The sequence below is a fragment of the Cyrtonyx montezumae genome, unplaced genomic scaffold, assembly GCF_038088225.1.
Source record: "Cyrtonyx montezumae isolate F1298 unplaced genomic scaffold, pur_monq_1.0 scaffold_23, whole genome shotgun sequence".
Lineage (NCBI taxonomy): Eukaryota > Metazoa > Chordata > Aves > Galliformes > Odontophoridae > Cyrtonyx > Cyrtonyx montezumae.
This window is the reverse complement of record NW_027071970.1, coordinates 2,908,105-2,933,724: the sequence shown is the minus strand read 5'-3', so window position 1 is coordinate 2,933,724 and position 25,620 is coordinate 2,908,105. Positions and strand designations below refer to the sequence as shown.

At 58.8% G+C, this 25,620-nt stretch overlaps 3 protein-coding genes across 3 annotated transcripts; 1 reads left to right on the top strand and 2 right to left on the bottom strand.

Moving 5' to 3' along the window:
• Positions 1 to 265: 265 nt before the first annotated feature.
• PLA2G3 (phospholipase A2 group III) lies at positions 266 to 1,972 on the bottom strand. The gene is made up of 6 exons (XM_065738712.1): positions 1,546 to 1,972; positions 1,211 to 1,478; positions 982 to 1,142; positions 771 to 900; positions 536 to 664; positions 266 to 455 (listed from the first exon to the last, which is right to left on the bottom strand). Exons 1-6 carry the CDS (start codon positions 1,970 to 1,972, stop codon positions 266 to 268), a joined length of 1,305 nt encoding a protein of 434 aa, XP_065594784.1.
• A 948-nt stretch (positions 1,973 to 2,920) lies between these two features.
• P2RX2 (purinergic receptor P2X 2) lies at positions 2,921 to 5,139 on the top strand. The gene is made up of 10 exons (XM_065738711.1): positions 2,921 to 3,045; positions 3,150 to 3,285; positions 3,372 to 3,443; positions 3,628 to 3,694; positions 3,771 to 3,858; positions 3,963 to 4,043; positions 4,204 to 4,342; positions 4,475 to 4,605; positions 4,670 to 4,826; positions 4,911 to 5,139. The coding sequence occupies exons 1-10, from the start codon at positions 2,921 to 2,923 to the stop codon at positions 5,001 to 5,003; spliced, it is 1,089 nt and encodes a 362-aa protein (XP_065594783.1). The 3' UTR covers positions 5,004 to 5,139.
• Positions 5,140 to 5,954: 815 nt separating this feature from the next.
• On the bottom strand, positions 5,955 to 25,161 carry POLE (DNA polymerase epsilon, catalytic subunit). The gene is made up of 49 exons (XM_065738819.1): positions 25,124 to 25,161; positions 24,892 to 25,027; positions 24,730 to 24,810; positions 24,598 to 24,642; positions 24,431 to 24,523; positions 23,679 to 23,833; positions 22,685 to 22,826; positions 22,405 to 22,485; positions 22,053 to 22,160; positions 21,841 to 21,951; positions 21,352 to 21,437; positions 20,877 to 20,996; positions 20,313 to 20,445; positions 20,034 to 20,147; positions 19,572 to 19,784; positions 19,085 to 19,192; positions 18,745 to 18,873; positions 18,477 to 18,579; positions 18,198 to 18,344; positions 17,939 to 18,084; positions 17,509 to 17,657; positions 17,044 to 17,136; positions 16,628 to 16,772; positions 16,327 to 16,484; positions 15,217 to 15,412; positions 14,874 to 15,088; positions 14,548 to 14,650; positions 13,990 to 14,070; positions 13,792 to 13,914; positions 13,488 to 13,706; positions 13,063 to 13,272; positions 12,796 to 12,939; positions 12,569 to 12,709; positions 11,247 to 11,400; positions 11,059 to 11,165; positions 10,756 to 10,932; positions 10,297 to 10,520; positions 9,922 to 10,142; positions 9,426 to 9,630; positions 9,101 to 9,274; positions 8,770 to 8,895; positions 8,467 to 8,599; positions 8,167 to 8,353; positions 7,937 to 8,068; positions 7,616 to 7,809; positions 6,984 to 7,184; positions 6,554 to 6,679; positions 6,299 to 6,388; positions 5,955 to 6,162 (listed from the first exon to the last, which is right to left on the bottom strand). Exons 1-49 carry the CDS (start codon positions 25,159 to 25,161, stop codon positions 6,049 to 6,051), a joined length of 6,831 nt encoding a protein of 2,276 aa, XP_065594891.1. The 3' UTR covers positions 5,955 to 6,048.
• Between the last annotated feature and the right edge of the window lie 459 nt (positions 25,162 to 25,620).

Genomic DNA, 25,620 nt, shown 5'->3' with positions numbered 1-25,620 from the left:
GGCTCCCATGCCTGTAGCATCCTCCAGGGGACAAGAGGCAGTCGCTTTTCCCCCGTCCCCACTCCCCCCACCCGCAGCTGGTTGGGTGTGGAGGGGAAGGGGGGATGTGTGTGCAGCTGAGCCTCCTCCATCCCTCTCCTTGCCCCACGCAGTCACGCCAGCAGCCACGCTCGGTGCCATCCTTTCTCTCAAGGACCCGACATTGAGCAGCTCCGCCCCGCAGCGCAGCTCCTCCCCACGCACGGCACTGCTCCTCCGCCGGGGCTCAGCGGGGCGCGGGGTGCTGCGTGGCCCCCAACCCCCGCTCCAGGGCCACCCGCCGGCACCTCTCGTACAGAGCATCACCGCCGCTCTCCTGAGCATCCCGCTCCTGACTCTCAGCACCGCGACGCCGCAGGGCGGTCCTGAGATGCCGTGCGGGTACCAGCACTGCCCGGGCTGCGGTGACACAGCTGCTGGAAGAACAGAACGGAGCGCGTTGCGGAGAATCAGCCACAACCAGCCCCGGCTCTGGCCCGTTCCCTGCACCACTTACCCGTGCCGTTGCCCGGCTCCGCACTCGGGCTGCGGCTCCAGCACGAAGCAACGCGCGGCGATGCGCTCAGCCAGGAGCGGCGGCTCCGCGGCCCCGGGGCCCCTCGCCCTGCGCAGGGCCCGCACCATTCTGCGGGGACAGCGGGACAGCGCTCAGCGTCCCCCGTCCCCCCCTCCCCCCCTCCCGGTCCCCACTCCGCTGGACGTTGGCGGAGGGGCCGCTCCGTAGCACACACCTGCGGGTGCAGTTGCAGTGGAAGATCGTCCGCGCACCGCCGTTCCGCAGCCCGTACTTCGCCTCCCGGGGCTCGACGCGGTGCTCGCAGCGATCCAGGTGCCGGTAGGCTCTGCACAGCCTCCCCAGCCCTGAGGGCAGAGAGCGGTGATCAAACCGAAGCGCTCAGCCCGGGGACACACCCCTCCCACCCCAAACTCTCCGGCACTCACCCCTCCGTCCTCCCGCGGCTCTCTCCGGGACGGCCTCGCACCGCTCCGCCTCTCCGACGGCTCCGCTGCACGCGGAGCTCCCGACGGCCGCAGGGGCCGCGGTGCCGTAGGGGCTCTGCCGCACCATCGTGGCCATCGGCACCACCGCGTACCTCTCGCAGCTGCGGGCACCGCGTCAGGACCCCCCCGACGGCCGCGGCTCCCGCAGCCCCCGCAGCCCCGCACTCACCCGCCCCACCAGTGCCAGCGCACGCACTGCTCGGCGCGCCGCAGCACGAAGCACGGCACCTCCAGGAGGTCGAAGAAGGTGACGCCGATGAGGTCGGAGATGGTGTCGTTGAGGGCCCGCAGGCAGCGGCGGAACGCGGCGTCGCAGTCGCAGTGGCTGACGGTGTGCGGGCGGTAGTTGCGGATGCCGAAGTCGAACTGCAGCGCGGCGATCTGCGTCCCGCAGCGATCGTGCTCCCGGCAGCAGCGGTCGGGACCGCGGAAGAGACCTGCGGGCGGCGACGCTCAGTGCCCGCCCCGCACCCGCGCGGCCCCGCGCGGCGCCCCGTCCCGTACCCAGCTCGGAGGAGTTCCCGGCCGAGTCCCCGGCCCCGCACCACAACGTCCCCGGCACCGTCCAACCCCTCCGCCGCCTCCGGTTCCCACGGTGCGGTGCCGCTTCCACGCACGCCGCGCTCCTCCGCCACAGCGCGGCCACGTCCCGGCGCAGCGCGGGCGCGGGAGCGGCGGACGGGCGGCGGGCGCAGGCGGCGCGGAAAGCGCGGAGCACGCGTGGGTCCCTCCGCGTCCAGCAGCCCCGCAGCTTGCCGCGTCCGCCCCACGCGCCCTCCACCAGCGCGGGCGGCCCCGGCCCCGCGCTCAGGAAGGCCGCGTAACGCGCGCCTCCCGCAGCCACCCGATGCGCGCACACCACTCCTCCGGGCCAGGCGCGCGCGCACGCGGCCAGCAGCGCCGCTCCCGCCAGCACCGCGCGCGCCCACATCCCACGCGCGCCCCCCGCCGCCGCCGCCGCCTTTAAGCCTTTAAGCCGCGCCCTGATTGGTCCGCGCCGCCCCCGGCCCCGCCCCGAGCGCGGGAACCCCCCGCGGGAGCGCGGAATGCGCGTGTGCGCGGGGCTTCATCGCGCCCCGTCGGGGCTCCGCGCCGACCCCGCGCCGTCCTCGGTGTCACCTCGCGGGTGGGGGCCGCGCGTGTGCCCCGACCTCCTCACGCGCCCGCGGCCGTGCTCGCAGCCCCGTGCCGTGGCGCGGCCAACCGTGAGCCCGCCAGGGACCGCCGAGCTTGGCTTATGTCTGCGGGAGATAACGGCACCGCGGCCGCCAGCGCTCTGCCCTTCACCCCACGGCCCCACGCGTCGCTCCCGGCTCCGCTGACGTGGCCAAGGCCGTGGCCGAGGGCAGCGCGGGGCCCGACGCGTCCCAGCGGGCTGCCCGGGCCGGGGAGGGGTCACTGTGCCGGGGGCCGCGTCCTGTGCCGGTACCGGGATGCGGAGCCCCACGGCACGGGGAGAGCGCAGGTGAAGGCGCCCGAACCCACTCGGGCTCCCGAAACGCGGGGGGGTGGGGGGGGAAATTGCCATCGCTTTCCGCTCCTCCGTGTCCCTGGGAGGTGCCCTCCTCCTCCTGCCGGGAAAAGCCAGCGCCGTGCCGTGCCCTCCCCGGGAAACGACCCCCGCGCTCCGGGCTCGTTTAGCGCTGGGTGCGTCGCGTCCGACTGTTGCACAACCGCCGCCCGTGCGGGTTTGGGCGCTCGCAGCGGGCACCGTGCCGTCAATCATTAACCCGCGGGTACAACCGCGGGCTGCAACACGCTCTGCTTGCCTTTCCCGGCTCAGTCCGGGCCATGTGCATCCGATCCTCAACCCGCAGCCGCCCCGCAGCCCGCAGGGAGCGCTGCCGGGCCGGGCCGAGCCTGGCGGAGCTCCGCGGCCATGGGGCAGGGCTGCGTGCGGGAGGTGAGCAGCTACTCCAGCCCGCAGGTGGTGGTGGTGCGGGACGGGCGGCTCGGCACCGCGTACCGGGCGCTGCAGCTCCTGGTGCTGCTCTACTTCGTCGGGTGAGTGCGGGACGGGATGGGAATGGGGGTAGGAACCGATCCGACCCGACCCGGTGCTTCACTGATAGCTCTGTCCGTTGTCCTGATCCCGTCTTTCCCCGCAGGTATGTGCTCGTCGCGCAGAAGGGTTACCAGGAGCGAGAAACGGGTCCGGAGAGCTCCGTCATCACCAAGGTCAAGGGCGTGACGCAGTCGCCGAGCAAGGTTTGGGATGTCGGGGAGTACGTGGCCCCACCCGAGGTGAGCTCCGGTTCTCCCGCCCCAGCGATGCTCCGCTCCTCCTGGCTGTGCTGTGACCGCTGTCCTCCCCCTGGGCTGCTCCGTAGGGTGGGAGCAGCTTCAGCATCCTCACGCGGGTGGAGGTGAGCGCTGCCCAGGCCATAGGGACGTGCCAGGAGGTGAGCACGGGGGGCACAGGGTAGGGCGGTGTGTGGGGTGCTTGGGGGTGGGGTTGGGGGCACCAGTGTGTGTGCACAGCTGCTTCCCCTGGGAGGAGGTGAATGGGGTGTGGGTGTATGCCCACACAACCATCTCTATTCCCATCCCCTCCCCAACCCCATCCCAATCCCCTCCCTCCCTCAGGGTCCCAGTGCTGTATGCCACTCAGAGCAGGACTGTGTCCCCGGGGCCATGGATGCATCCCACCACGGTGAGTCCAGGGGGCACAGCCCATTGCCCCTCCGCGGGCAGAACCCAGAGCAGGGTGCCTGTCCCCTACCCTGCAGGTGTGAGGACGGGGCGCTGCGTGCCCGGGGGCAGTGGGAGGAGCTGCGAGGTGCTGGCCTGGTGCCCGCTCCATGGAGGCAGCAGCAGGTACGGGCAGAGCGATGGGGGATGCACGCTATGGGGCAGCAGTGCCCCCGGCTGTGAGCCTGGACGAGAGCTGCAGTGCTCCATGCTCACTCCTCTGCTCCCAGTGAGTCCTTGGCGGAGATGGCAGCGCAGTTCACCATCCTCATCAAGAACCACATCCGCTTCCCCCGCTTTGGCTTCTCCAAGTGAGTGCTGTGGGTGCCCGGGATGAGGGCTGGGATCCAGGCAGTGGCAGCAGCAGCAGCAGCAGCAGCAGAGACGTTGTGTGACACAGCACATCTCTGCTCTCTGCCCTCCAGCACCAGTCCTGCCCCATCCCCTGATGCACAGCCTTGCTCTCCCCAGGGCCAACATTCAGGCGGCCGAGAGCCACTACCTGAAGAGCTGCACCTTCAATGCCACCTCCTCCCTGTACTGCCCCATCTTCAGGCTGGGCTTCCTGGCCGAGCAGGCGGGCGAGGACTTCACAGCGCTGGCTGAGAAGGTGCAGTGCAATGGGCAGCCTCACCCCAATGTCCCCCAGCACTGCGGGTCCCACTCCTGCGGCTCTTCTGGGGATGCTGTGCACGCGGGGATGCTGTGCCTGCGGTGCACAAGCCCTGCTGCCCTGCTGCAGGGTGGGGTGATCGGTGTCATCATCAGCTGGGACTGCGACCTGGACCTGCCCGACACCGAGTGCAACCCGCGCTACTCCTTCCGCCGCCTCGACCCCAAAGGGACTTCAGCATCCCCAGGCTACAACTACAGGTGACAGCCCCATCCCCTCGGCGTCCCCGTGTCTTCCTCCAGCCCTCACCCCCGCGCCCTCCAGGTTTGCCAAGTACTACAGCTGGAACGGGACCTGCACGCGGGTACTGACCAAGGCCTACGGGATCCGCGTGGATGTGATTGTGCAAGGCCAGGCGGGCAGGTTCAGCCTGATCCCCACGGTCATCACGTTGGCCACCGCCCTCACCTCGGTGGGATTGGTGAGTGTCCCGGGGTGAGGGGGCTCAGCCCATTGCCCCTCGCTGACCTCGCTGTGCCCCCCCCCCCCCCCCCCTTCCTCGCAGGGCTCCTTCCTCTGTGACTGGGTGCTGCTGTGCTGCATGGACAAGGAGCAGCGGTACAGCAGCAGGAAATTCGAGCAGGTACCACTGGGCTGAGGATGCTCCTCCACAGCCCCAGATCATCTCTAACCTCCCCATTCCCCCCCCTTAAACCCCAAAGTGACATTTCCCACGCAGAGCTGTGCCCATGGCTGGGCAGGATGAGCTGTACACCCAGCCACCACTGCTGCCAATAAACCACCGCTGCTCAGCATCGTGGTGGTGTCCATGGAAGGGTGCAGGAACCACTGCTTGCTGTGCCTGGGGTTGGGCGGCCCAGGGGAGCTGGGGGTGGGGGGTGTCTGGGGCTGCCACCGAGGCACAAATCCTGCCCAGAAGCTGCCTGCAAAACCACAGTGCTGCTGGCCCCGGCCCAACGGCACTGTGCAGCCGGCGCCTGGCGGTAACCGAGCGGGGCATTATTTCTGAGCATAATCCACTGTTTTCCTGCTCTCACATTACAGCACTGCCTCCCCCAGCAGCTCAGGGGAGAGGCAGGGTGGGGGGTGAGGGGAGGGCTGCAGCACGCAGAGCCTTAGGGGTTGTGGGGAACACCCCAATGCCACGCAGGGTGCACTGCTGGGGAGGTGCACGCTGCTGCCCCAGGAGGGCTGTGGCTGCAGGACAGCAGTGCTCAGGCTGAGCCCCTGGGGGGCCCTGCCCAGCCCTGGCTGCAGCCCCCCGGGACTCAGTTACCAGCAGCACGGGCTGAGCCAGATGCTAACTCAATTGCACAAAGCAGCAATCACATTAGGGGCTGGCTCTGCTGCCCCTCCGGCCGCCTCGTTTGGAATTGAGGGCCACAGCCTCTCTGCTTGCAGCCCTGGAGCGAACAGAGGCAGCTCCGTGCTCCTTCCTGCACAGCCAGGCCATGCCCAGCTGCCCCTCTGCAAGAACCAGGCGTGCTTTAAACAAAGCATTTATTTATACATATTCTACATTAAAAACACACCGGGCCAGCACGCTGGGCCATACCTCCAGCACAAACACCCATCACGTGGTGCCCCTTGCTGGGCTGGCTGCAAGAAGCACAGCCCCTCACCTCTTGGTGCAGCACCCAGTGGTCCCTAACCAAGCTCAGATGGAGGATGCAAGAGCTGCCTCACTGCTGGAGCTGGGGGGTGGTGCTCAGCAGCCACTCGATGGTTTCCAGCAGATGGGCCATGCCATAGTGCTGGGCGATGTTCTGGAAGACGGTGATGTGCTCCATGAAGGTCTGCAGAAGGAGGGAGAAGGGAAGCACACGGGGCAGACAATGCTTAGAGGAAAGGCTCAGGGGCAGCTGGGTGGCCCCAGCAGGATGGTCACCACCCAGGGAGCCAGCAGCACCAGGCAGCATGCTGTGGGTGTACCTGGGAGGAGATGGTGAGGGCGAAGTCTCCAGCACAGCTGCAGTACACGGGCATGTGCGTGTCCTTCACGCCGTGGCACTTCTTGCACACCTAAGAGGCAAAGGAGATTTAGGGTGGGACAGGATGAGATGCTCAGCCCTGTGTTGGGCACACGAGTGGCACAAAGGCTGCCATGGGCTGAGGAGATGTGTGGGACCAACGCCTCTCTGCTGTTTGCAAAGGCTGATTGCCCCCCCAGGGCAGCCCGGTGCTCACCAGGTCCTGCAGCACGAAGGCCATCAGCTTCTTCTGCAGGGCTTCCACCAAGGCCATTTCTATGGAGTCGGAGTCGTACTGCGCCTGGCAGTTGGAGCACACCCAGCTGGGCAGCACCGACCCGTCCTGGAGGCAAAGGGGAGGGCAGTGAGCACAGAACAGACTCTTCCTAAGAGGAAACGACCAAACAAAGCTGCCCAGGAAGTCCCCAGCCCTGGCGAGATGCAATCAGGGTGAACTCTGCTCCTGGAGAGGACAAAGCACACAGCACTGGGACTCATCTCAGAGAGCTGGAAAAGGGGGTGCACAGAAATGGGCTTTAGGGGAGGCTGAACAGTAGCACAGAGCCAAGCAAAGGGCGTGAGAGAGGAAGCGGGGATTGACAGGCATACAGCAAAGCCATGCCAAAGCTCTGTGTCCACGGCTGTACCTGGGAGAGCGCAGGGTCTTTGCACAGGTCCAGGTCCCTGCAGAAGTTGCAGTTTCTGCAGATGACTTCAGGGAGCACGTAGGAGCGGCAGGGGTCCCGAAACTGGGCTTCATCTGAGAACTCGCCCACCTCGATGAGGCGCAGCAGGTCCCTGCGCAGCTTGTTCACCTGGTTGGTGATGTTGGCATCCAGGGACAGCACCTACAAGAGAGAGTCTGCTGAGCTCACACGTGGGAGCTGTTGAATCACGGCCTGAACCGCTGATGGATCACCTGAGGTGAGCACTGAGTCAGCCATGGGAGCACAGGTGTAGGTAATGCACCTGTGTGAGCAGAAGGGGTGGAGTCTGGCTCCACCTCTCCCAGACCCCATTTAAGGGCTGACCACCACTGGGGCAGGATCTCTTTCTGGAGATTGCTCCTTTGGAGTTTTTCTGCTGTTAGCCTGGGACACGTGTGAGCACTCCATCTCTTTCCAATTATTCCCTTCCACAGTGACAATCTTTCTCGTTCTCCTGACCACCATACTATTTAAACTGCTTATTCTGTTAACTATACAGCCCACCAGCAAAGAGATTCCTCCTGAGGACATCTCACACAGATGTGAGAGCACTGGCAGCCCACCCTGCTGACCTGGCAAACATATTTGATGAACTCCAGAGCTGGGTTGTTGAGCGGCAAGTGGGACCCAGGCAACACTGGGAACAAGTCTGATGGCTCAGTGGTGTGTCGGGAACCAGACATCTTCTTCTGGATCTTCTGTGTGATGGTGAAGAAGCTCTGAGTGAGCTCGTTGGCCACGTAATCCTGTGAGAACGTGATCATGCCTAGAGAGACGAAGCAGAGAGCTGTAAAGTGAGTGCAGTGCAGGTGTGGCTGGGCAGGTGGGCAGCTCTCTGCCTTCCCTTGGGGTTGCAGCAGTGCCAGCCCCAAAAGCCCACGTTGGGCACCCACCAGGCATGGCCCCCGTCTCGCCTCGTGCCTCCTGGGACACCTGGCTGGTGCCTCTTCTCTTGACAGGAGTGCTGCCAGGAGCATTGCGCCGCAGCTCCTCCTTCATGCTGTGGTACACGGCCACGATGTAGGCTGCAGGGACACCAACAGGGTCAGCCCGTGCTGGGGCAGAGGCAGCAGCAGCCACCTTACTGCAGGGCTCTTGGGATGGACCGCCAGGCCCTACTCACCCGACACGATCATCAGGAAGTAGTTCTGGCAGGAGGCAGCCTGTGGCAGGAACTGCACGATGTTCCAGCTGTTCTCCAGCAGCTCCTCCACGTTGGACTCTCCATCCTCCTCCTCGTCTTCTTCCCCTGCCTCCTCCTCTTCCTCACTGTCTGCCTCCTCCAGTGCTTGCTTCTTGTTGCTATCCTTCTGGAGTTGCACACAATGAGACAGTGACGTTACAGAGCTTCCTGGAGCCAAATGATGCCTGCCCAGTCAGCTCAGCCCCAGCTCGGCTCCTTGGGGAGCTTCCTCTCTCTTACCTCCCTGCAGTGGATGCGAGAATCCACTTTTCCCTTGATACCTCCATAATTGGCTGGATCCATCCAGAGCAGGAACTCCCAGCAGCGGGAGAAGGAAATAGTCAGAGAGTGGAAGATCTCCTTTGAGTGGATGCTGGAGGGAAGAGGCTGCAGTCAACCACAGCATCAGCCACTGCCCTAATGAACAGCTTTCTCCTTGGGAGGGGGTGGTGCTGTCAAGGACACAGTAACCACCCATGTCCTCCTAAGGGTCCCTTCCGGACTGAACCCTACAAGAGCTCTGGGAAGCCAGGTGCTGCCCACCTGTTGATGATGTACTCCATGTAGCTGATGGCATCCTCGATACGCCGCTTCTTGGTGCACAGAACGATCCGGTTGAAGTTGGCGTACACCACCGAAGAGCCGAGGCGCCTGAACTCAGCCACCAACCTGCAGGCAGAGCACAGGAGCTGCGTCCAGCAAGCAGCAGACACTGCAGCAGCTCCACCTCACTGCCCATCTGCAGCCCTGTCCCACTGGAAGATGCGACAGAGAGAAGTGGTTGGGGGTGCCAACGGCGTTCGGGACACAGATGCCATGCCGTGCCTGTCCCCCCTTCTTTCTCAGGGCCTGGCAAGCTCCTGTTCTCACTTACTGCAGGAAAAGCTTCTTCATCATGTTGTGCAGCGTGCGGTGCAGCGCTGGGTCGTAGAGCAGCGAGGAAGGAGAGCGAAGCCAGCGGTAAAAGTGAATGACCTGGTTGTCTGCATAGATGTTGTGGTACTGCGTGATCTCCTTCACCCAGCTCACCACCATGCTCTTCAGAATCCTGCCAGGGAGCACAGAGCACTGTCACCCCCCTGGCCATAAACAATCCCTTCGTCCTTCCAGAAAGGGACATGCTTTCAGAGTTATGCCTTGTGCCCTCAGCCACAGGGTAAATATGTGCCTCTGTAAGCTCCCAGCTCCTCCAGCCCCACCTGAATGTGTTGGAGCAGAGAGCAGTTTCATCATAGCTGGCCAGGATGTTGGCAGCTTGGTTCCCTGTCACCATGTCTTCCAGGGATGCTTGCTGGATTACGTCAAAGCTGATGCTCATGCTGGAACCTCCTTCCATATCATTTACGTGATGAGACTGCAGCACTGTGTTCACAGCCAGGCTCTGGATGTCCAGCTCCAGACACACTGTGAAGAAGCACAACCTCTCAGCAGGCAGGCAAGAGAAAGGACCATCTCCATCCCAGGCTTCCTAGTGCTGCTATCCACGTCCATAAATTAGGAATGGATGTGTACTTGGATGCCTGGGCACATTTTCCCATTGCACACAAGACCATCTCTGGGATATGCCCATTGCACACACCTTGCCCGGATCACTGCCAAACTGTCAAAGCTGTGGGGCACTACTGCCAGCTCAGATCCACCGCATCCAGCCCCGTGCAGTGCCCACAGAGCAGCACCTGGCTCTGCCCTCCTCACCCGTGGAGTAGCAGCCGGGGTTGTTGATCTCCACCGAGGCTCTCTCGTCGAACTCCATGACGAGGCGGTTGTCATCAGCCTCCTTCCCCCCCAGGTCTGGTCGGGCCGTGGGTGAGAGCCACAGCAAGTGGTTGTGACGCCGGAGGTGGCGGGAGAAGAACAGGTCAGAGCCAAAGGTGGAGATGTCATCGGGGAGATTCCCAATGGGAATGTGGTAATACCTGGAGGAAAGGGAGAGGTACAGTCACCAGGGGGGAGCACAGCCACGCCTGCCCCACCATGGAATGGAGCACGTGCCCTCGGCTTGGCTGCAGCTTCTTCCCCACCCAGCGAGGAGCATGCTGACCCCAGGGCAACGTGGCTGACCCCAGGCACCTGCTCATCTCGAAGGCCTGCGACAGGCACGTGTCCAGGTTGAGGTAATGGCGGATCATGCGCCGGGCCGCGTGGCGCTGCCAGTCCAGGACTGAGTAGCTGATGTCATCTGTCACCCGGATGGGGACCAGGGGGAACTCCTCAAGGATGGGAATGCTGCTCGCCAGCCGCTTCAGCTCCCAGTTGGACTGCACGGCGATCAGCGTGGGACCCCTGCGCTCGTCCTGTGAGCAGAAGACGTGTCCTGCACCTCACCTGCTCTGCTGGAGGCCGTCAGGCCCACAGTCCTCATCCCACAGCAGGTGGGGACTGCACCTTCAGCACTGCAGACAGCACTTCTTGGAGCACCCAGCTTCGCAGCAAGCACGGCAGAGCCCAACAGCAACACCACTTCTATGCAGCAGTGCCTCCCACAGCACCTTCCCCCCTTCACGGCCACGGGGCACCTCTGGCTCTCACCTTGTAACCCAGCAGCAGCCTCTGGATGGCTCTGCAGATGGCTTTGGGGTCGGTCTCGGCACGCACCTCGAAGGTGTGCTTGTCTGGAGGCAGCAGCTCCTCGCCCACCCTTTCCAGCAGCGCACCACGCTCTGCTGAGAACATGGTGGTGAGGTTTGGCATCTGGTTGCTGCGCACCTGAAACCAGAGCCAGACACGGTGAGGATGGAGGCTGCACAATGGGAGCCCAGGGCGGGCCTGACCCAGCCATCCCTGCTGAAAACCCACTGCTGTCCACGTGGAGAAAGCCCCCCAAGCTCCTACCGTGTCCAGCACAAAGACGGCGGCCTTGCGCTGCACGGGGACGAAGAGGCCAAAGAGGGCCTTGCTGCCCTGGGAGCTGTGGTAGAGGTAGATGTGGCGGATGCTCCCTACGGATGAAGAGCACGCGTGTGGTATCGCTGTGTGCTGGGCGTCAGGTCCCAGGCACACCGCCAGCACCGCTGCCTCACCTGGCTCCAGGTAGGGGAACTGGGCCAGCGAGCGCATCTCCAGGTGCTCGATGTCGAAGGTGTCGGCCTCGCGGCCCACCAGGTGCCGGGCGAGCTGCCTGCTGACCATGCACACACAGCCCAGCTGGATCAGGGCTCGCAGCAGCAGCGGCACCTGCACCGAGAGATGAAGTGGGACGGTGGCCCTCAGCCCTGCAGCAACCCAGCTCAGAATCATGGGGATCTGTGCTGCTTCGGGTCTGGCTTTGGTCCCGTGACCACTGCAGCTCCTGTATGACCCACCATCCCTTCACCATTTCACTGCCTTTTGTGTTTATGTCAGTACAGCATCTTAACATCTACACACCCCTTGTTTTATTTCAGTTGCTAATTTTAATCGCCTCCTGGCTAGCTTCGTGGTTCCAGCTAGTTCTACTAATTAAACACCACAATGAGAGAGTTAAACCCAGAGAACTGATGTTTGCTGCTGGAGGATTTAATAGTTAGCAACACCCCTGAGCAGACCAAGCTTTCCCTGCCTAGGCAAAGATTTTCAATCCATAATTCTATATTGCATTTTAGCAGCAAATTCGTTTGCCTTTACATTTTCTTCAGCACATTGCCCCACTCTTAAAACGGTGCAACCTACTCTGCCACTTCTATATAGGTCAGATCCTGAGACTACAATGTCTTTTCAATGATATTCCTGTCACGGGGTTTTCAGATGCTGAATAAATGCCCTTGATTAGAAGCAAGCATCCCAGTTTCTCCTCTTTGCTTTCAGGCTACCATTGCTAATAGCAGTAGTACACTTCATGTTGGTTTGATGCTTTGCATGCGTGCAGCTGAACCTCGTTTACGTTGCTCTTTGCTCTCCCTAACATTTCAAGCTGTACCCTGCTCTTCTTTCTGGCACACCGTGATTTTATACAGTCATTTTAGAGGATTAAAGAACCACATGGGGAGGAAGGTTCCTCGTCTTTACTCTGAACTGTCTTCTTGTTCATCTTTTCTAGTTTAACTGTTAGCATTCTCGTTCTGCTTTGGTTTAGAGGAGGATCTCTCTGCTTAAAGGTCTCTATGTTTTCTAATTCCAGATAAACCCAGCCCCCTTTCCTTGACATACCTCAAACCACCTACTGCTTGCTATTCTGCACCTCTGCCCATGCACAAGTGGTTATATTTGAGTACTCCACTGCCTTTGGACTTTTGATCTGTTACCATGTCATCACATTTTTAACTTCCAGGTGTCCTCTGCCATTGATATTCACGATAAGAGCGTCGAGCTAGCACTCAGCACTCCTTACAAAACAGGGAGGGAATGGGAGCACCGGAGAGGTTACCTGAGTCTCATACACTCCCTCGATGTCTGGAGCGGAGAGGTCAGCGTTGATCTCGTTGATATGCTCTTGGTACATCTCCTCAGGGACTGAGTACTCGTACAGGTTGTATACCAGGTTTGATCGGGGCAGGATCCTGTTCACCTGCCAATGGAAGGAGCGCTCATAGCACAGGTTGGGCAGCACTACTTCCCCATCCCAGAAGCATCAGGGCTGGACCAGGTCCCCACCTTCCTGTACACTGCTCCCTCCTCTGGCTTTGCCACTCGCTGGTTGACGTAGAACACCCTGGGGATGCTCAGCTTGATGCAGTGCAGGTCGCTCCCGATCACCGCCCACAGCCTGAACAAGCCAGGCTGGCTGGTCTCAGCAATCTGCAGGACCCAGGGTTTGGGGTGACGTGAGTGGGGAGACCCGGCACGTAATCAGCTCCTACACACAGCCCACGCAGCGCTTCGGGGATCCCACACAGCTGAGCTTGAGGTTGGCGGCCATACCTGAACGATCTGCCAGGGCAGGTCCAGGATGCTGCGCGCGGTCCGGCGCAGGTAGCTGCCCAGCCCCCTGGAGAGGGCATCGCGGACCACCCCTCCCCCTGCTGCCGTCCCCCCGTCCTCCAGCCGCCGCCTCTTCTGCCGCTCGCGGCGCTGCCGGGCCTGCAGCTCCCATTTCTTCTGGTGGAAGCGCAGCCAGGCCACAATCTCCTCCTGTGTGGATCAGCAGCGTGTGAGGGGTGCCCCTAAGAACCAGCGCGTGCTTCCCATCCACCCGACTCCACGTGCCACACCGACGGGCCCTCTTGTCCCAGCCTGCGGCCCTGCTTGCCCGCAGTGGGCCTCTCCCCATTGCATTTCTCTTTGTAGCCCCAACCCGTGGAAGCAGAGGGGGCTCAGGTTCGCAGCTCCAAGCTTCCTCTGCCCACCTTGGTGGTGCCCATGGAGGGAGGAGGGCCCAGGATCTCCCGCCAGGACTGGGACAGCTCCAGGCTCTGGGACATCTGCTGGCTTTCCTCTGCCGTAGGGACTCGCTTCCGTTTGTTCGCAATGGGAACGGACGGCTGAAGGCTCTTGGAGGCCCCAAAATCCTCTATGTCACCAATCTGTGAGCTGGGTGTGCCCTCCTGGGGCTGGTTGGCGAGGACCTGGGGGAGAAAGGGTAGTGGAAAGGCGTGCTGCAGGACAAGTCCCTGCTCAGCACAGCCAGCACCCTTCCCTTGCCTTCCTTACCTGCCTCTTGCCTTCAGAAGTGAAGAGCTCATTGATCTTTTTCTGTTTGTACACATCATTCTTCTCCAAGAGTTTCTTGTGCAGCCAGTCCGGGTGCCGGACCCGTGGCACTGGGTTCTTTACCTGGGGAACAGCCCCACGTTGCAGTCCCTGTCTAATGCTCCCCTACCAGCACAGAATCGCTTCCCACTCCCATACCTGCTGCAGGGCTGCAGGAATCGTGATGATCTTCTGGATGGTGCTTCCCAGTCTCTCAATGTAGTAGTCCCAGTCCAGGATCTGCAAACAGGGCAGAGCAGTGGGGAGTGAAGGAGCGGAACAGAAGGACACAAGTTTAGGTTTTACCAGCAGATGCAGGATTAAGCACTTCATAAATGGTGTGGGTTGGAAAGGACCTTACAGCCCACACAACCCCAGCTCCTGCCATGGGGTTGTCCAGGGCCCCATCCAGCCTGGCCTTGGGCATCTCCAAGGATGGGTGCACTCAATCCCATAATCATGCCATCCATAAAGATGCTGAAGAGCACCAGTCCCAGGATGGCCCCAGTGGGACACCACTCCTCAGCACCATCCACCTGGATGTAGAGCTGCTGACCACAACCCTCTGGCTGCAACCACCTGATCAATTCCTTATCCTGTGAATCCTTCAAACACAAATTTTCCCCTCACAGGAACCTACAGGGCCAGTGGCTGCTGCCCACACGGTGCCAGGGGGACGAGCTGTCCCAGCAGAGCCACAGGCCGTGCTCAACTCACAGCTCGAATATTGAAGTCCTGCAGTGAGGGGCTCTTCAGCCATTTCCGGAGGTAGTGTTTCCGTACACTGGGCTCTGCTTGGAAGATGGCAAGGGGGATGGCCCTGGAGAAGACAAGAAAGCACTTAGAACCCACCGAGAACAAGGTCCTGGCTGCAGAGCACCCCCCCTCCCGCACTGCAGAGACCCTCAGGGCTTTCCCCTTTCCCACTGTGCAACAGCTGTAGAGCAATACTCCTTGCTAGCCTCAGCCCCACAACACCCATTCACTCCCTGCTGCCACCTCGCCCTGCTCACTCGCTGTCACAAGCCTCCAGACCTGTGTACCTCTCAGTGACAGGAGATCCCTCGGGTTTCCTGGAGATGATGAAGCGGCAGCTCAGCCCCGCATCCTTCACCATCTGGTCCCCCAGGAACTCTGCCAGGCGCTTGGCAGTGCTGATGGAGGTGGATTTCTGCTCCCCGTAGTCCTCCAGCTTGCGAGACATGGAACGGTTCTCTGAGATGAGCTCAAACAGCTCCGAGTCAGGCATGTTGGCAGCCTGAAGGGAACAAAAATATACAGCAAGAACCTAACGATCAAACATCACAGCGCCCAGCCAGCTTTTGTGGCATCTTTTATACCACCTTAGGGGCACAAGGGACAGCTCAACTGCCAAGCGATGCGTACCTTGCTGTACAGCACATCCAGCCAGTAGTCAGCCACCTTGGCCACAGAAGCATAGACCTCCTCCAGGGTGGTGCCCTTCAGAAAGGCCTCGAATACAGAAGACTGGAATATCTTCACCAGCTGCAGCTCGCCCCGGCGCTTCACCTCAAAGCCCTTCAGCTCAGCCAGAGACCCGTCCTCGTTGAACACTGCGTACCTGGGGCGCGCACACTGTTTCAGCTTGGTCTGTGAAAGCACAACACTTTGTGCCCCAGCCCACCAACACCAACTGGGAGAACGTTCTGAACTGCACACCAGTAAAGGCCAGGAGGTGAGAGAGGGCAAGGTGGTGGAGATGAAGAGGGAGGTATCAGGAAGAGCTTTAGAGAAAAGGAAGGTTTGTAAGTTCAGCTAAATGATTCAGGGAATACCCCATGTATTCAGGGAATACCCAACAGCCCAACTCGGTCATAAGGGTGAAGCCTTCTCCCTCCTCTGGTGGTGGTGCCTACCAATAACCTGTAGGCTATTTCCATTTGAGGATGACCAAGGAATAAGAGCCTTTGCCAACGCCCAGAAATCACAGGGAATAAAGAGGCCCTCAGGGAAGGGTCCTGTGTGCAGTGTCCATCCAGTGCTTGGCATCAGCTTCATTCCTATGGCATGGACATAGCATGGAAGGGCACTGACAGTGTATGGCAGACGTCAGAACTTGTCTGATGGGCAGAGAGCACAGACAGGATGAGCATTTTAAGGACAGAGGGTGCTGGAGGATGGAAATGGCTTTTTTGAGTTCAGACCCAAGTCCACGGGTGTGTCTGTGGCTATAGAGGTTGCTGGTGCTCCTGCTTAAGTTGCTGTGGATAAATCAGTAACGTCTGATGACAACTGCATTCCTGTACAGGATTACTGTATTACAGCATGTAATAGCAAGACCCATTCCTTTTCTCCAGAAAGAGAAGAAAGGAGAAACGTCATGGAAAGAAGTTACCAGAACTTCTGAGAGACAGAAAGACTAAACCTGGTGAGTTTAAAAAAGAGTAGGTGAAGCATAAGCGATATGAAAAGACCTCAGAAGGAAAATCCAAAGCGACCTGGGAACATAAGAGTATTTCAAGCTTTGAGTCCTACCTTTTCTTCAGCTTCTTTCCCTCCTCCTTGGAAGCTGGGAGGATCATGGCCAGGTACGGCCCATCCACCTCAAAGAAGATGCTGTTCTCTGAGCGTGTGACGTAGGTGAGAGAGGCTGGGTCCTGCAGCTCCTGGTACTGATCGTTTGTGAAGCCTTCCTGCAGGCACAGCCCCAAAAGAACAGCCTGACTCAACAGCTGGGCTGCTTCTTCCAGGAGATACCATATTTTTTCCTCTCCTTGTCAGTCCTCCATTCATTTCCCCAGACTGCAGAGCTGCCAGGGATGGGTGCAAGACTCACCTTCACCAGGATGTTCAGCATAGCACCGGGGTAGGAGATGGTCACCTTTGGTTTCTTGGCGTTGGTTGACTTGATGACAAAGTTCTCTGGGAAGCTGTTGGGAAGGACACACCAAATCCCATCTGTATCCAGTTCCAGAGGTCTCCTAAGGAAAGAAGGAAGACTGCTCAGGAAAGCAGGTGATACACCAAATAACAGCTCTGCTGCTGCCGCCATGGGGGATGCAGCCTGTCACCCCGCTCTCCTGTCCTGCAAAGTGAGCCCTCATAAGGCAGCAGACAGACCACAATCTGAATCTCCAACACAAAACACTGAACTTTCAGCATCTAATGTGCTCCAACCAGTTCTCTGCTCCACAAACCCCACCCTCACTGTGTGCAGAATCACCTTTCTTTCCCAGCTCAGCACATACTCACCCAATCTGCTCTATCAGTTCTCTGGCCTGCGTGATGATATTGGCTCCAGTGAAGCAAACAATCCCGGCCATTTCCATGGAGTACCAGCGAGCTCTGGGAACAGAGGAGTGAAGGGGATGCAGTGCTAGCCCAAAAGCTATGGAGTAGGAAAGCTATGGAAAAGGGCAGGAAGGCATCCAGAGGGAGAAGAGCAAGGAACAAAGCAGTACTGCGCCTTGGTAGATAGCTCTCCTTTCCTTCTTAATGGTTCTTCAGAGAAGAAACACTAATAGAGAAGACTGCTGTCCCTTATTGCTCAACACTACGGGTCTCAAAGACCAGAAATCATTAACAGAAGCAAGAGGAAAGTGTGCCAGGGATCACCCAGCCCTGTGCTATGGAAGCAGGTGAAGTGAGTGGCAGCCTCCCCAAAACAACCCTGGGTGCACTCTGGAGGACTGAGCAACAACGCCAGCTCAGACTCACCCTTTCCGCATGACGTAGCCATAGAAAGAATTGAGAATGCACTTGTGTGCCAGCTGCAGGGAGTCGTAGAGGATCTCCATGTTCTTGCAGCGTTTCACTTCAGAGGCATCTCCTGTCTCCATGGCTGCAGACAGCTTCTTCTTCCACACCTGCAAGGGACAGAGTCAGGGAGGTGGTGTGTGCCCCATCCCCGGAGACACCCGAGGTGAGCTGGCTGGGGCTCTGAGCACCTGATCAGCTGCAGGTGCCCCTGTTCGTTGCAAAGGAGATGGGCCAGATGACCCTTATAGGTCCCTTCCAACTCAAACCATTCTACGCTTTCCCTACTGAGTACAAAGGCCGAACAAAGCCACCCTTCGGGGCTCAGGCTTTCAGCAGTGAGAACTCCCCGTCCTCAGGAGGACAACTGCAGCAGGACTCAGCCCGACACCTTGTGCAGCCCCTTGAACTCGTAGCGGCGGTCCCTGAAAGCTCGCACTGTGTCCACGTAGAAGGAGTTCTCCCGTTGGCACACGGTGGTGACCCGCTCCTCCACCTTGGTGACATGGATCTTCTTGTAGGCTTTGCGACAGTAATCTGGCCAAAGGAATAACACGGGGAGTTTCTTTGTGGTTGGTGCCCACTGTGGATGGAGGAGGTGGACACACAGAGGGGGTGGAAGAGCCCTGGCTCACAGCACTGACTCTTACCTGCCAGCCGCTTCTTCTCATACTTGGCTTGTTCTTCTCGGGAGAGCTCATGGAAGGCACGGGGTGCTCCATCAGGATAGAGAGGAGGGAACTTTTCCGATTCCAACTGCTGCTGAATGCGGTGGTACTCACTGCGGCTCGCAGGCACTGCAAGGATGGCAACGGGGAGTTTTCCAGAGGAGAAGCAGGAATCAGGCTCAGCATCATCCAGTGGGACAGCGAGGTCCCTACTGTACTCGGCCTCGCTGAGTGGGACAGCGAGGTGTCCATCGTACTCACTGAATTCTCCTCTCCATTGCCACGTCATCCGGCGCTGGCAGTTGGCCCCTGGCTTGTTGAAGTCACAGGCAGCACATGTGGCCTCATCCACCATCGCTGAGGGCTGAGGAGGAGAGAAGCAGATGTCAGAGGGCACTTGGTTTTTAACCCCACCCTTATTTGATGCCCCTGCCCTGAGCAGAAAGTTCACCCCTTGCTGTTCAAAGCAGTGAGATGACAGAGAAAGACATCTGAAAGACAAAACAGAGACTGTCCTGATGTCACCCACCTGCAACCTGTTGGTCAGAATGATGTTGGGGTACATGGCCCCCACATCTAAATGGTAGATAAGGGGACACTCAATTCGGTTAGGAACATCCTTCAGGGAATTCAATTTGACTTTGATTTCATCGCAGACCTGTGGAGAGATGATGCAGAAATGAAACTCAGGAAGGAATTAACATGCCAAATACATGTTGAACTTGGTCCTTTACTTCCACACAGAGGCACTAAAGACTGGAAGGATCAAAGGAGGAGCATTAGGGAGAGCAGCAGTGGGACCCTGCTGCCACCAAAAGCTTTGTTCTGGGCCTCCAGGTCAAGCTCTGTCTGGAAGGGGATGACATTACCTCCTGGAAGTTGGTGACTTGATCCAATGGCAAATGCTCCTCCTCCTCAATAGCGTGCCGGAGCGTCTTCTCCACGTGCTGCACCAAGTAGTCAAAGGCAGCAGGGTTCTGCAGGGGCATAGGCACAGTGCTGAGGCTGCTTCCAGCCCAGGCACTGCTGGGTGCTGGCTCCACTTTGGAGACCAAACTGTAGAATAGCATATTGAGGTGCAGGCAAAGGCCCAGCTCACTGACACCAGAACTAAACACAGCACAGGGAAGAAACTAGAGCTGCTCCTCTGCCTCTGAAGCAATTCTACGAACGGCCAGTCTGAGGCCACAGAGCTCCCCACCCCTTCCCAGCTCAGCCCCAAGCAGCTTCAGCCATCTAGAGCACCAAAGGTATTGGCCAACTCCAGCAAAAGCAGATAGGGAACGTTAACAGCAGTGGAGGATCCCCCCAGAGCACCGTGCCCTGCACACACAGGATGGCTGCAGGGCCCTTTACCATTCGGAAGCGGCAGGGGATGTCACTGCGGAACACCCCCGACTCCAGCGCTTCCACGTGGCCTCCAACATATGTCTCTGAGTCCAACACATGGCCATCCTCTGTCAGCTTGTTGAATTCCTCCTCCTGCTTGTTGGGGAAGATGATGTTGGCATGATAGGCTTGAACCATCAGCAGTGCCTCACACAGCGTCCCAGAACCTTTTCGTAACACCTGCAAGAGAAAGCAAACCTGCTCTCAGAAGTGCTGCACGCGGGTCCTGGGATCAGGATGGCTCTGCTCATGGGATGGCAGGGGTGGAAATAAAGGAGCAGCCTCCAAGTGCACTCCTCCTCCTTTGGTGACACGGATTGGAATGGATCATGGCAGCAGGAGTCAACCCTATTGCCAGCACATCTGGGTGACGTGGGAGATGCAGCCCTTTGCCTAGCAGGCAATTTGTTCTTCTCAGAGTGCACTCACCTCATCGGGCTCCATGGGGATGATGGTGCACAGGGCAAAAATGAAAGGATGCACATACTTCATGTACATGTAATAGGTGGCAACGGCGTCGGACACTGAATAGGTGGCCAGGGTCTGTTGGGGAAGGGTGACAGCCCAATCAGTCCCAGTTGCGTGTGATACAGCAGCTCAATGATAAACACAGAATGGTTAAGGTTGGAAATGGCCACTAGGTTCATCAAGTCCAACTATCAACCCATCCCCACCGTGCCCATTAAACCACGTGTACCCTGGGAATACCTGAGGCTCCTCTGTAGCCATCCGGCACATCTCTTCGGGGTCCAGCTCCACTGGGTCGTAGCCCAGTTTTGCTTTAGCTGCTGCCTTCAAGTTGTGACTTCCCACTGGGAGGTAGCTGTCTCTCTTCACCCACCTGGACAGAACAATGAGAATGTGTGCACAGAAGCCAGCCCTCACCTTCAGAAAGGGCTCCGAAATGCAAACAGAACCTTGACTGCTTCTCTACTATACATTTAAATCCTGACCAGGACGTTAGTCCATCGCTCAGGTTGACACTGTTCCCACTCTCATACCTCAGTGACTTAAAGACAAATGTTTCACTGCACGAGGAGATACCACCAGGACTGCAAGACCAGTCAACCACCCTCTAAACACTGGTCCATGGGGAAATTCCACCAAAGCCTCAGTTTCTGAGGCAGATTTCAACCTCACACAAACGTGTCCTTTCCTGTTTTCCCCATGCCAGGCGGGCTGGTGGGTCAAGATATGGTCCAATTTTCGGTATTTTATATAAATCCAGGAGATAACAATGCAGGTACGCAGTGGAAAGGCAGGATGTGGTACCTGAGACAGTCCATGTGGATGCACTGTGATGCTTTGTACTCTCCCTGACTGTCCTTCTGAAATCCAATTTCCTGGTACATGTTAATTCCATGAGCTGCAGCTCTTGCTTCCACAAAGGGCCTGTGGGAAGAGGCCGTGTGGGACAGAAGGAACACAACAGCCATTTCCCTTCATCTCCACCAACAGTTCCACAACCACTTCATTACAAATCACATGCAATTTTTTATCTGAGCTCTCTGGCCTCAGTGACAGCTTCCTGCATGGCAGAGTTATGGTGTAAATGAAAAGGGCTCTGCAGAAGTTCGTTATTTCAAAGGCACTGAACACAGGATTCAGTGACATGACAGCGTGTCCCACCCAGCCCCCTTGGGAGTGACACAAGGGGAAGGACATCAGGGCTGTACCCGACCCTGACCCACAGCTCAGGTCACACCTTCTCGGGAGGAACCGGTTTAGCTTTCATTCCTGATCTTACCAGTCAAAGAAGTCTCCATTGTACGTGACAATGATGGTAGGTTTGGTCTCCTGGACATGTTCAAACCACCTCTGGATTAAATGAGCCTAGTGTGAAATGGAAGAATAAAAACCATGAAGCAACTTCATCTCCAGGACAGGAAGACATTGCATATCATGCAGTTTACTCCGCCCTTCCCCTCTTCTCTCCACCCAGCCAGAAACCCTACTGTACTCTTATCAAGAAGCTTGCCAGAACCTACTGAATCATAGAATGGTCTGGGTTAAAAAGAACCTTAAAGACCATCTTGTTTCAACCCCCTCAGCTGTGGGCAGGGTCAACAACCACTAGACCAGGCTGCCCAGAGCCACATCCAGCCTTGCCTTGAGTTTCTCCAGGGCCCCCTAAGTCTTCCAGTGCGACAGAGTGCTGTGCAATTAGCTCTCTTTGGCCAACAAGAGACCCAGGTGTGTAAAAAGCAGCCGTGTCTGCCAGGAAGAACATACTCACTTCATCTGGTTCATTAAAGACACTGAAGGGACCCTCATACTCTGGCTTGGGAGTGAACTCGAAGTCTTCAATATCCTCAGAGACGATCTCCCTGTTTGTGATCAGGTAGCCCTGGGGAGGTGACCAAGAGACAGAACTTGCATCTCCTGGCTGCAGCTGAAACAGCAGCTTGCTCCCCAGCTTCGTGGCTGGTAGCTCTGCTGTTCCATCACCTGCCCATCAATCATGTAGGAGATCATCATGATCTGGTCCGTCTCCGCATCAGGAAACTTCAAGGGGAGTTTGGTGGTTTCAATGTCAAAAGCCAGGACAACGGGATCCTGAATAAAGCCAAACACATTGAAACAGACTTTAAAGCAGAATCGAAGGTGATTCCCATCAAGCTCACCAAACCCAGTACTGGTGCAGCACGTGAACCAGCTCCTCCTGGTAACCACGCACCCAACTCGACAGCACTAAACCCCATGAATGCCACGGAGTGACACCAGCTGCACGCTGGGGATGACTGCTGGAAGTCAGCTCCTAGGAGAGCCCCCGTGTACACAGCCCCACGCAGACACTCACCGGCCGCTCCACCAGCTCGTCCCGCCGGGTGATCTCGGGGGGGAAGGTGCTGCCCCGGTAGCGCACGGTGTACCAGTGAGCCTGGTGACAGAACAGCAGGCACAGCCTCACTGCAAGGCTGCTCCCAGCAGCACTTCTGTGTGTAGGCTAAGAACAGAGCTCCGCAGACTGAGCGTCACTCGGGGGAAAGGCACAGACTGGGGCTGCACACCAAGCACGTGACTGAGGTGGGAGGGCAGCAGTAGGAAGGCATGGCTTTTCCAGCCTCCTCATCCCTTACCACGTGGATCTTCAGGTCGATGGAGAGCCGCACGTGGTAGGGCACGTCGTACTCCCGCATGTCCACGATGTTGTCCATTTGGTTGGTGATCCTTCTGGAAGCTCCTTCCTCTGCTGTGGTCAGGCTGCCTCCAGCCAGAGCACTGCAGGGAGCAGAGGAAAGCAGCTCCTGTACGTCAGAAAGTCAGCGCTCATCTCGCACATAGCACCAGCTGTACATGAGAGCAACACAACAGCAGCAACACCCAAAGAGCAGACAGAAGTTGGCAAAGAACAGAGTGAGAAACGTTTCCCCTTAATACAACGACCATCTCTGTGCAAGGATGGTCCTCAGGACTGACAGCATCCCTTCACTCTCCATCCGATGTCCACTTTTTTCTTATACTCATGTGCTACATCTGTGCAGAGGTGCTGACAAAATCCCACAGATATCCGTGTAACAAGATGGTTTTGGATTTATTAAATAAGGTAAAAAGCCTAAAGATAAAGGAGCAGCCCAGGAGCTGAACAGCAAATGTACACCTTCCAGGCAAGCAGAGAATGCTATTCCCCTTGATTCTTCTTCCTCATATATGTTTGAACTGAAATCAGACTTCAGGAACAGGAAAACAAAGAGAAGGTCAAATCTTTCATTCGCATTTTTTCTGGCAGACTTCAGAAACTTGTGGTATTATCTACTGTGTTTCCAGTTCTGTAAACAGCTGCCCATTCTGGCAGAAAAAAGCTTTGTTTTGTTTTTCCTTCAGTCACAGCCCGTGCTGAGGATGCTCTCAGTGCCCTGATTGAAACTGGGCCATCTTCTGCAGGGCACAAGGGACTCCAGAAGGCTGCAGGCAGAGGAACCACCACCAGACAGTGCATCCAAGGGGCGCTGGGGCCCTCTTGAGGCACAGCACTGAGCTGCACAAACCATCACACAAGGATTCAGTTCTCAGAACGGAAAACCCCTAAGGAACATCACACTAACGATCAAGTGCCGCAGGAAGAACTCTCACCTTGACAGCATGGATGTGTAGACGTCGCTGGCCTGGTTGCGCTCCCTGTTCTTCCTCACAGCGGGGGAGATCTCCTTCCGCACCTTCACCAAGTCGTCCACAGTGCTGAAGGACAGCTTGAGGTAGTGTCGCTTCAGCCCCACCAGGTGGTTGGGCTGCAAAGCAACGGGAACATCAGGGAGGACGGCGAGATGGCCGGGACACGGGGTGCTGGGGAAGGCTGACTGTGCAGCACACGGGGTGCTGGGGAAGGCTGACTGTGCAGCACACGGGGTGCTGGGGAAGGCTGACTGTGCTGCTGCACGTCTGGAGTGTGCGCTCATGGAGAGGGATGAAGTGGCACAGCTGCCCCAGGGAGGTGGTGGGGTCACCGTCCCTGCAGGTGGTGTTACAGAACTGTGGGGATGTGGCACTGAGGGATGTGGGCACAATGGGGTGGGTTGGGGTTGGACTCGGGGATCTTAGAGATCATTCCCAACCTTAACAATACCATAGTAACACTGAGCAACTTCTGATATATAGTGCAGACATGGGTAAGAAGTTGAGGCGGAGCACACTGCTCCCTTCAGGACTCGCAGAGGTGGGTGATGCCTGTGTCCATCAGTGTTTATAAGGCATTTGGTCCAATGTGCCTTAACTCTTAGCCCTGCGGTGCTCCTCATCTCTGAAGGTCCCTTCCACCTGCACTAGTCTGTCCTGTTCTCCCCATCCCCTTTTTTATCCCCTGCCTGAAAGCGCTGAGGAATACACACCAGATCCAGATCTTCTTTTGGGACAGTTTCCAGCTTTGCAATCTTCCCTTGGAACTTCTTGGCCAGGAAGGAGGACACCTCCCGCTCACAGCCCTGCAGAGGAGCACAGCTCAGCCCTGTACCCCCACGGCCCCACACAGCACAGCGAGGGCAGGGCTGGCTCTCACCTGCTGGGTGGCCACGTAGAAGTAGGGTCTGTAAGGCAGGGCCACCTGGGGGGGAGCACACAAACACATACACTGTTTCAACCGTACTGGTTAGGGGGGCCCAGGGGGTGGTTGGCAGGGTGCAGGGCACACCTTGAAGCGGCTGCCATCATCCTGGATGAAGTAATAGTCCACAGCGCTCACCGCCCGCCGGTCCTCATCCAGCACCTCGGTCTGCAATCAGGCCCGGCGTTCTCAGCCCGGCTCCTCGCTCAGCCCGGCTGGCAGATCCCTCCCCCCTCAACCGCTCCGTACCGGGTGCATGTTGATGAGCCAGCCCGTCCGCTCGCAGGGCTCCGCGGGCCGCTCGAAGCCGAACAGCGCGTCCAGCCGGTCCGTGCGCTGCGACCGCTCCAGGCGCTTGAGGGCGGACACCGCGGGGCCATCGTCCCTGCGAAGAGCCGAGCCGTCAGCCTCCGCCCGCTGCCCACCCCCGGGCTGCCCACCCCCGGGCTGCCCACCCCCGGGCTGCCCACCCCCTGCTCACCGCGTGCCCTCGGGATCGCCGCCGCCCCGCAGCACCATTCCCGCCGCCGCTTGCAGAAGGGATTTCGCGCGCTGCGCTCAGCTCCCGCCAGCTCCAGGCCCCGCCCCGCATCGAGAGCGCCAATCAGAGAGCGCCTCAGCCCCGTCGCCCACACCTTCCGCCAATCGCGGGCGGAGGAGCCTGCACGCCCCGCCCCGCTCGTGACACGCGCTTCCGTGCCTCCAGGCCGCGCCCCCGAGCAGGAGGCAATTGATGCGCATGCGCAGAGGTGGCTGGTCCACCCGGAAGTGGATGCGGATGTTACCGGAAGTTGCGGGGCGGCTCCCGGAAGTGACAGTCCCCGGTGGGTCGGTGGCGTTCTCGGGCCGGCCCCTCCCGCCCCGCCGCGTCCCGTCGCCCTCTCCCAATCGATGTTCAGGTTCATTTCGAGTTCCCTCCGTCTTGGCAGCACACTGCGGTGGACGCCGGCAGCGTGCTCTGGTGGCCAAGTAGGCCAG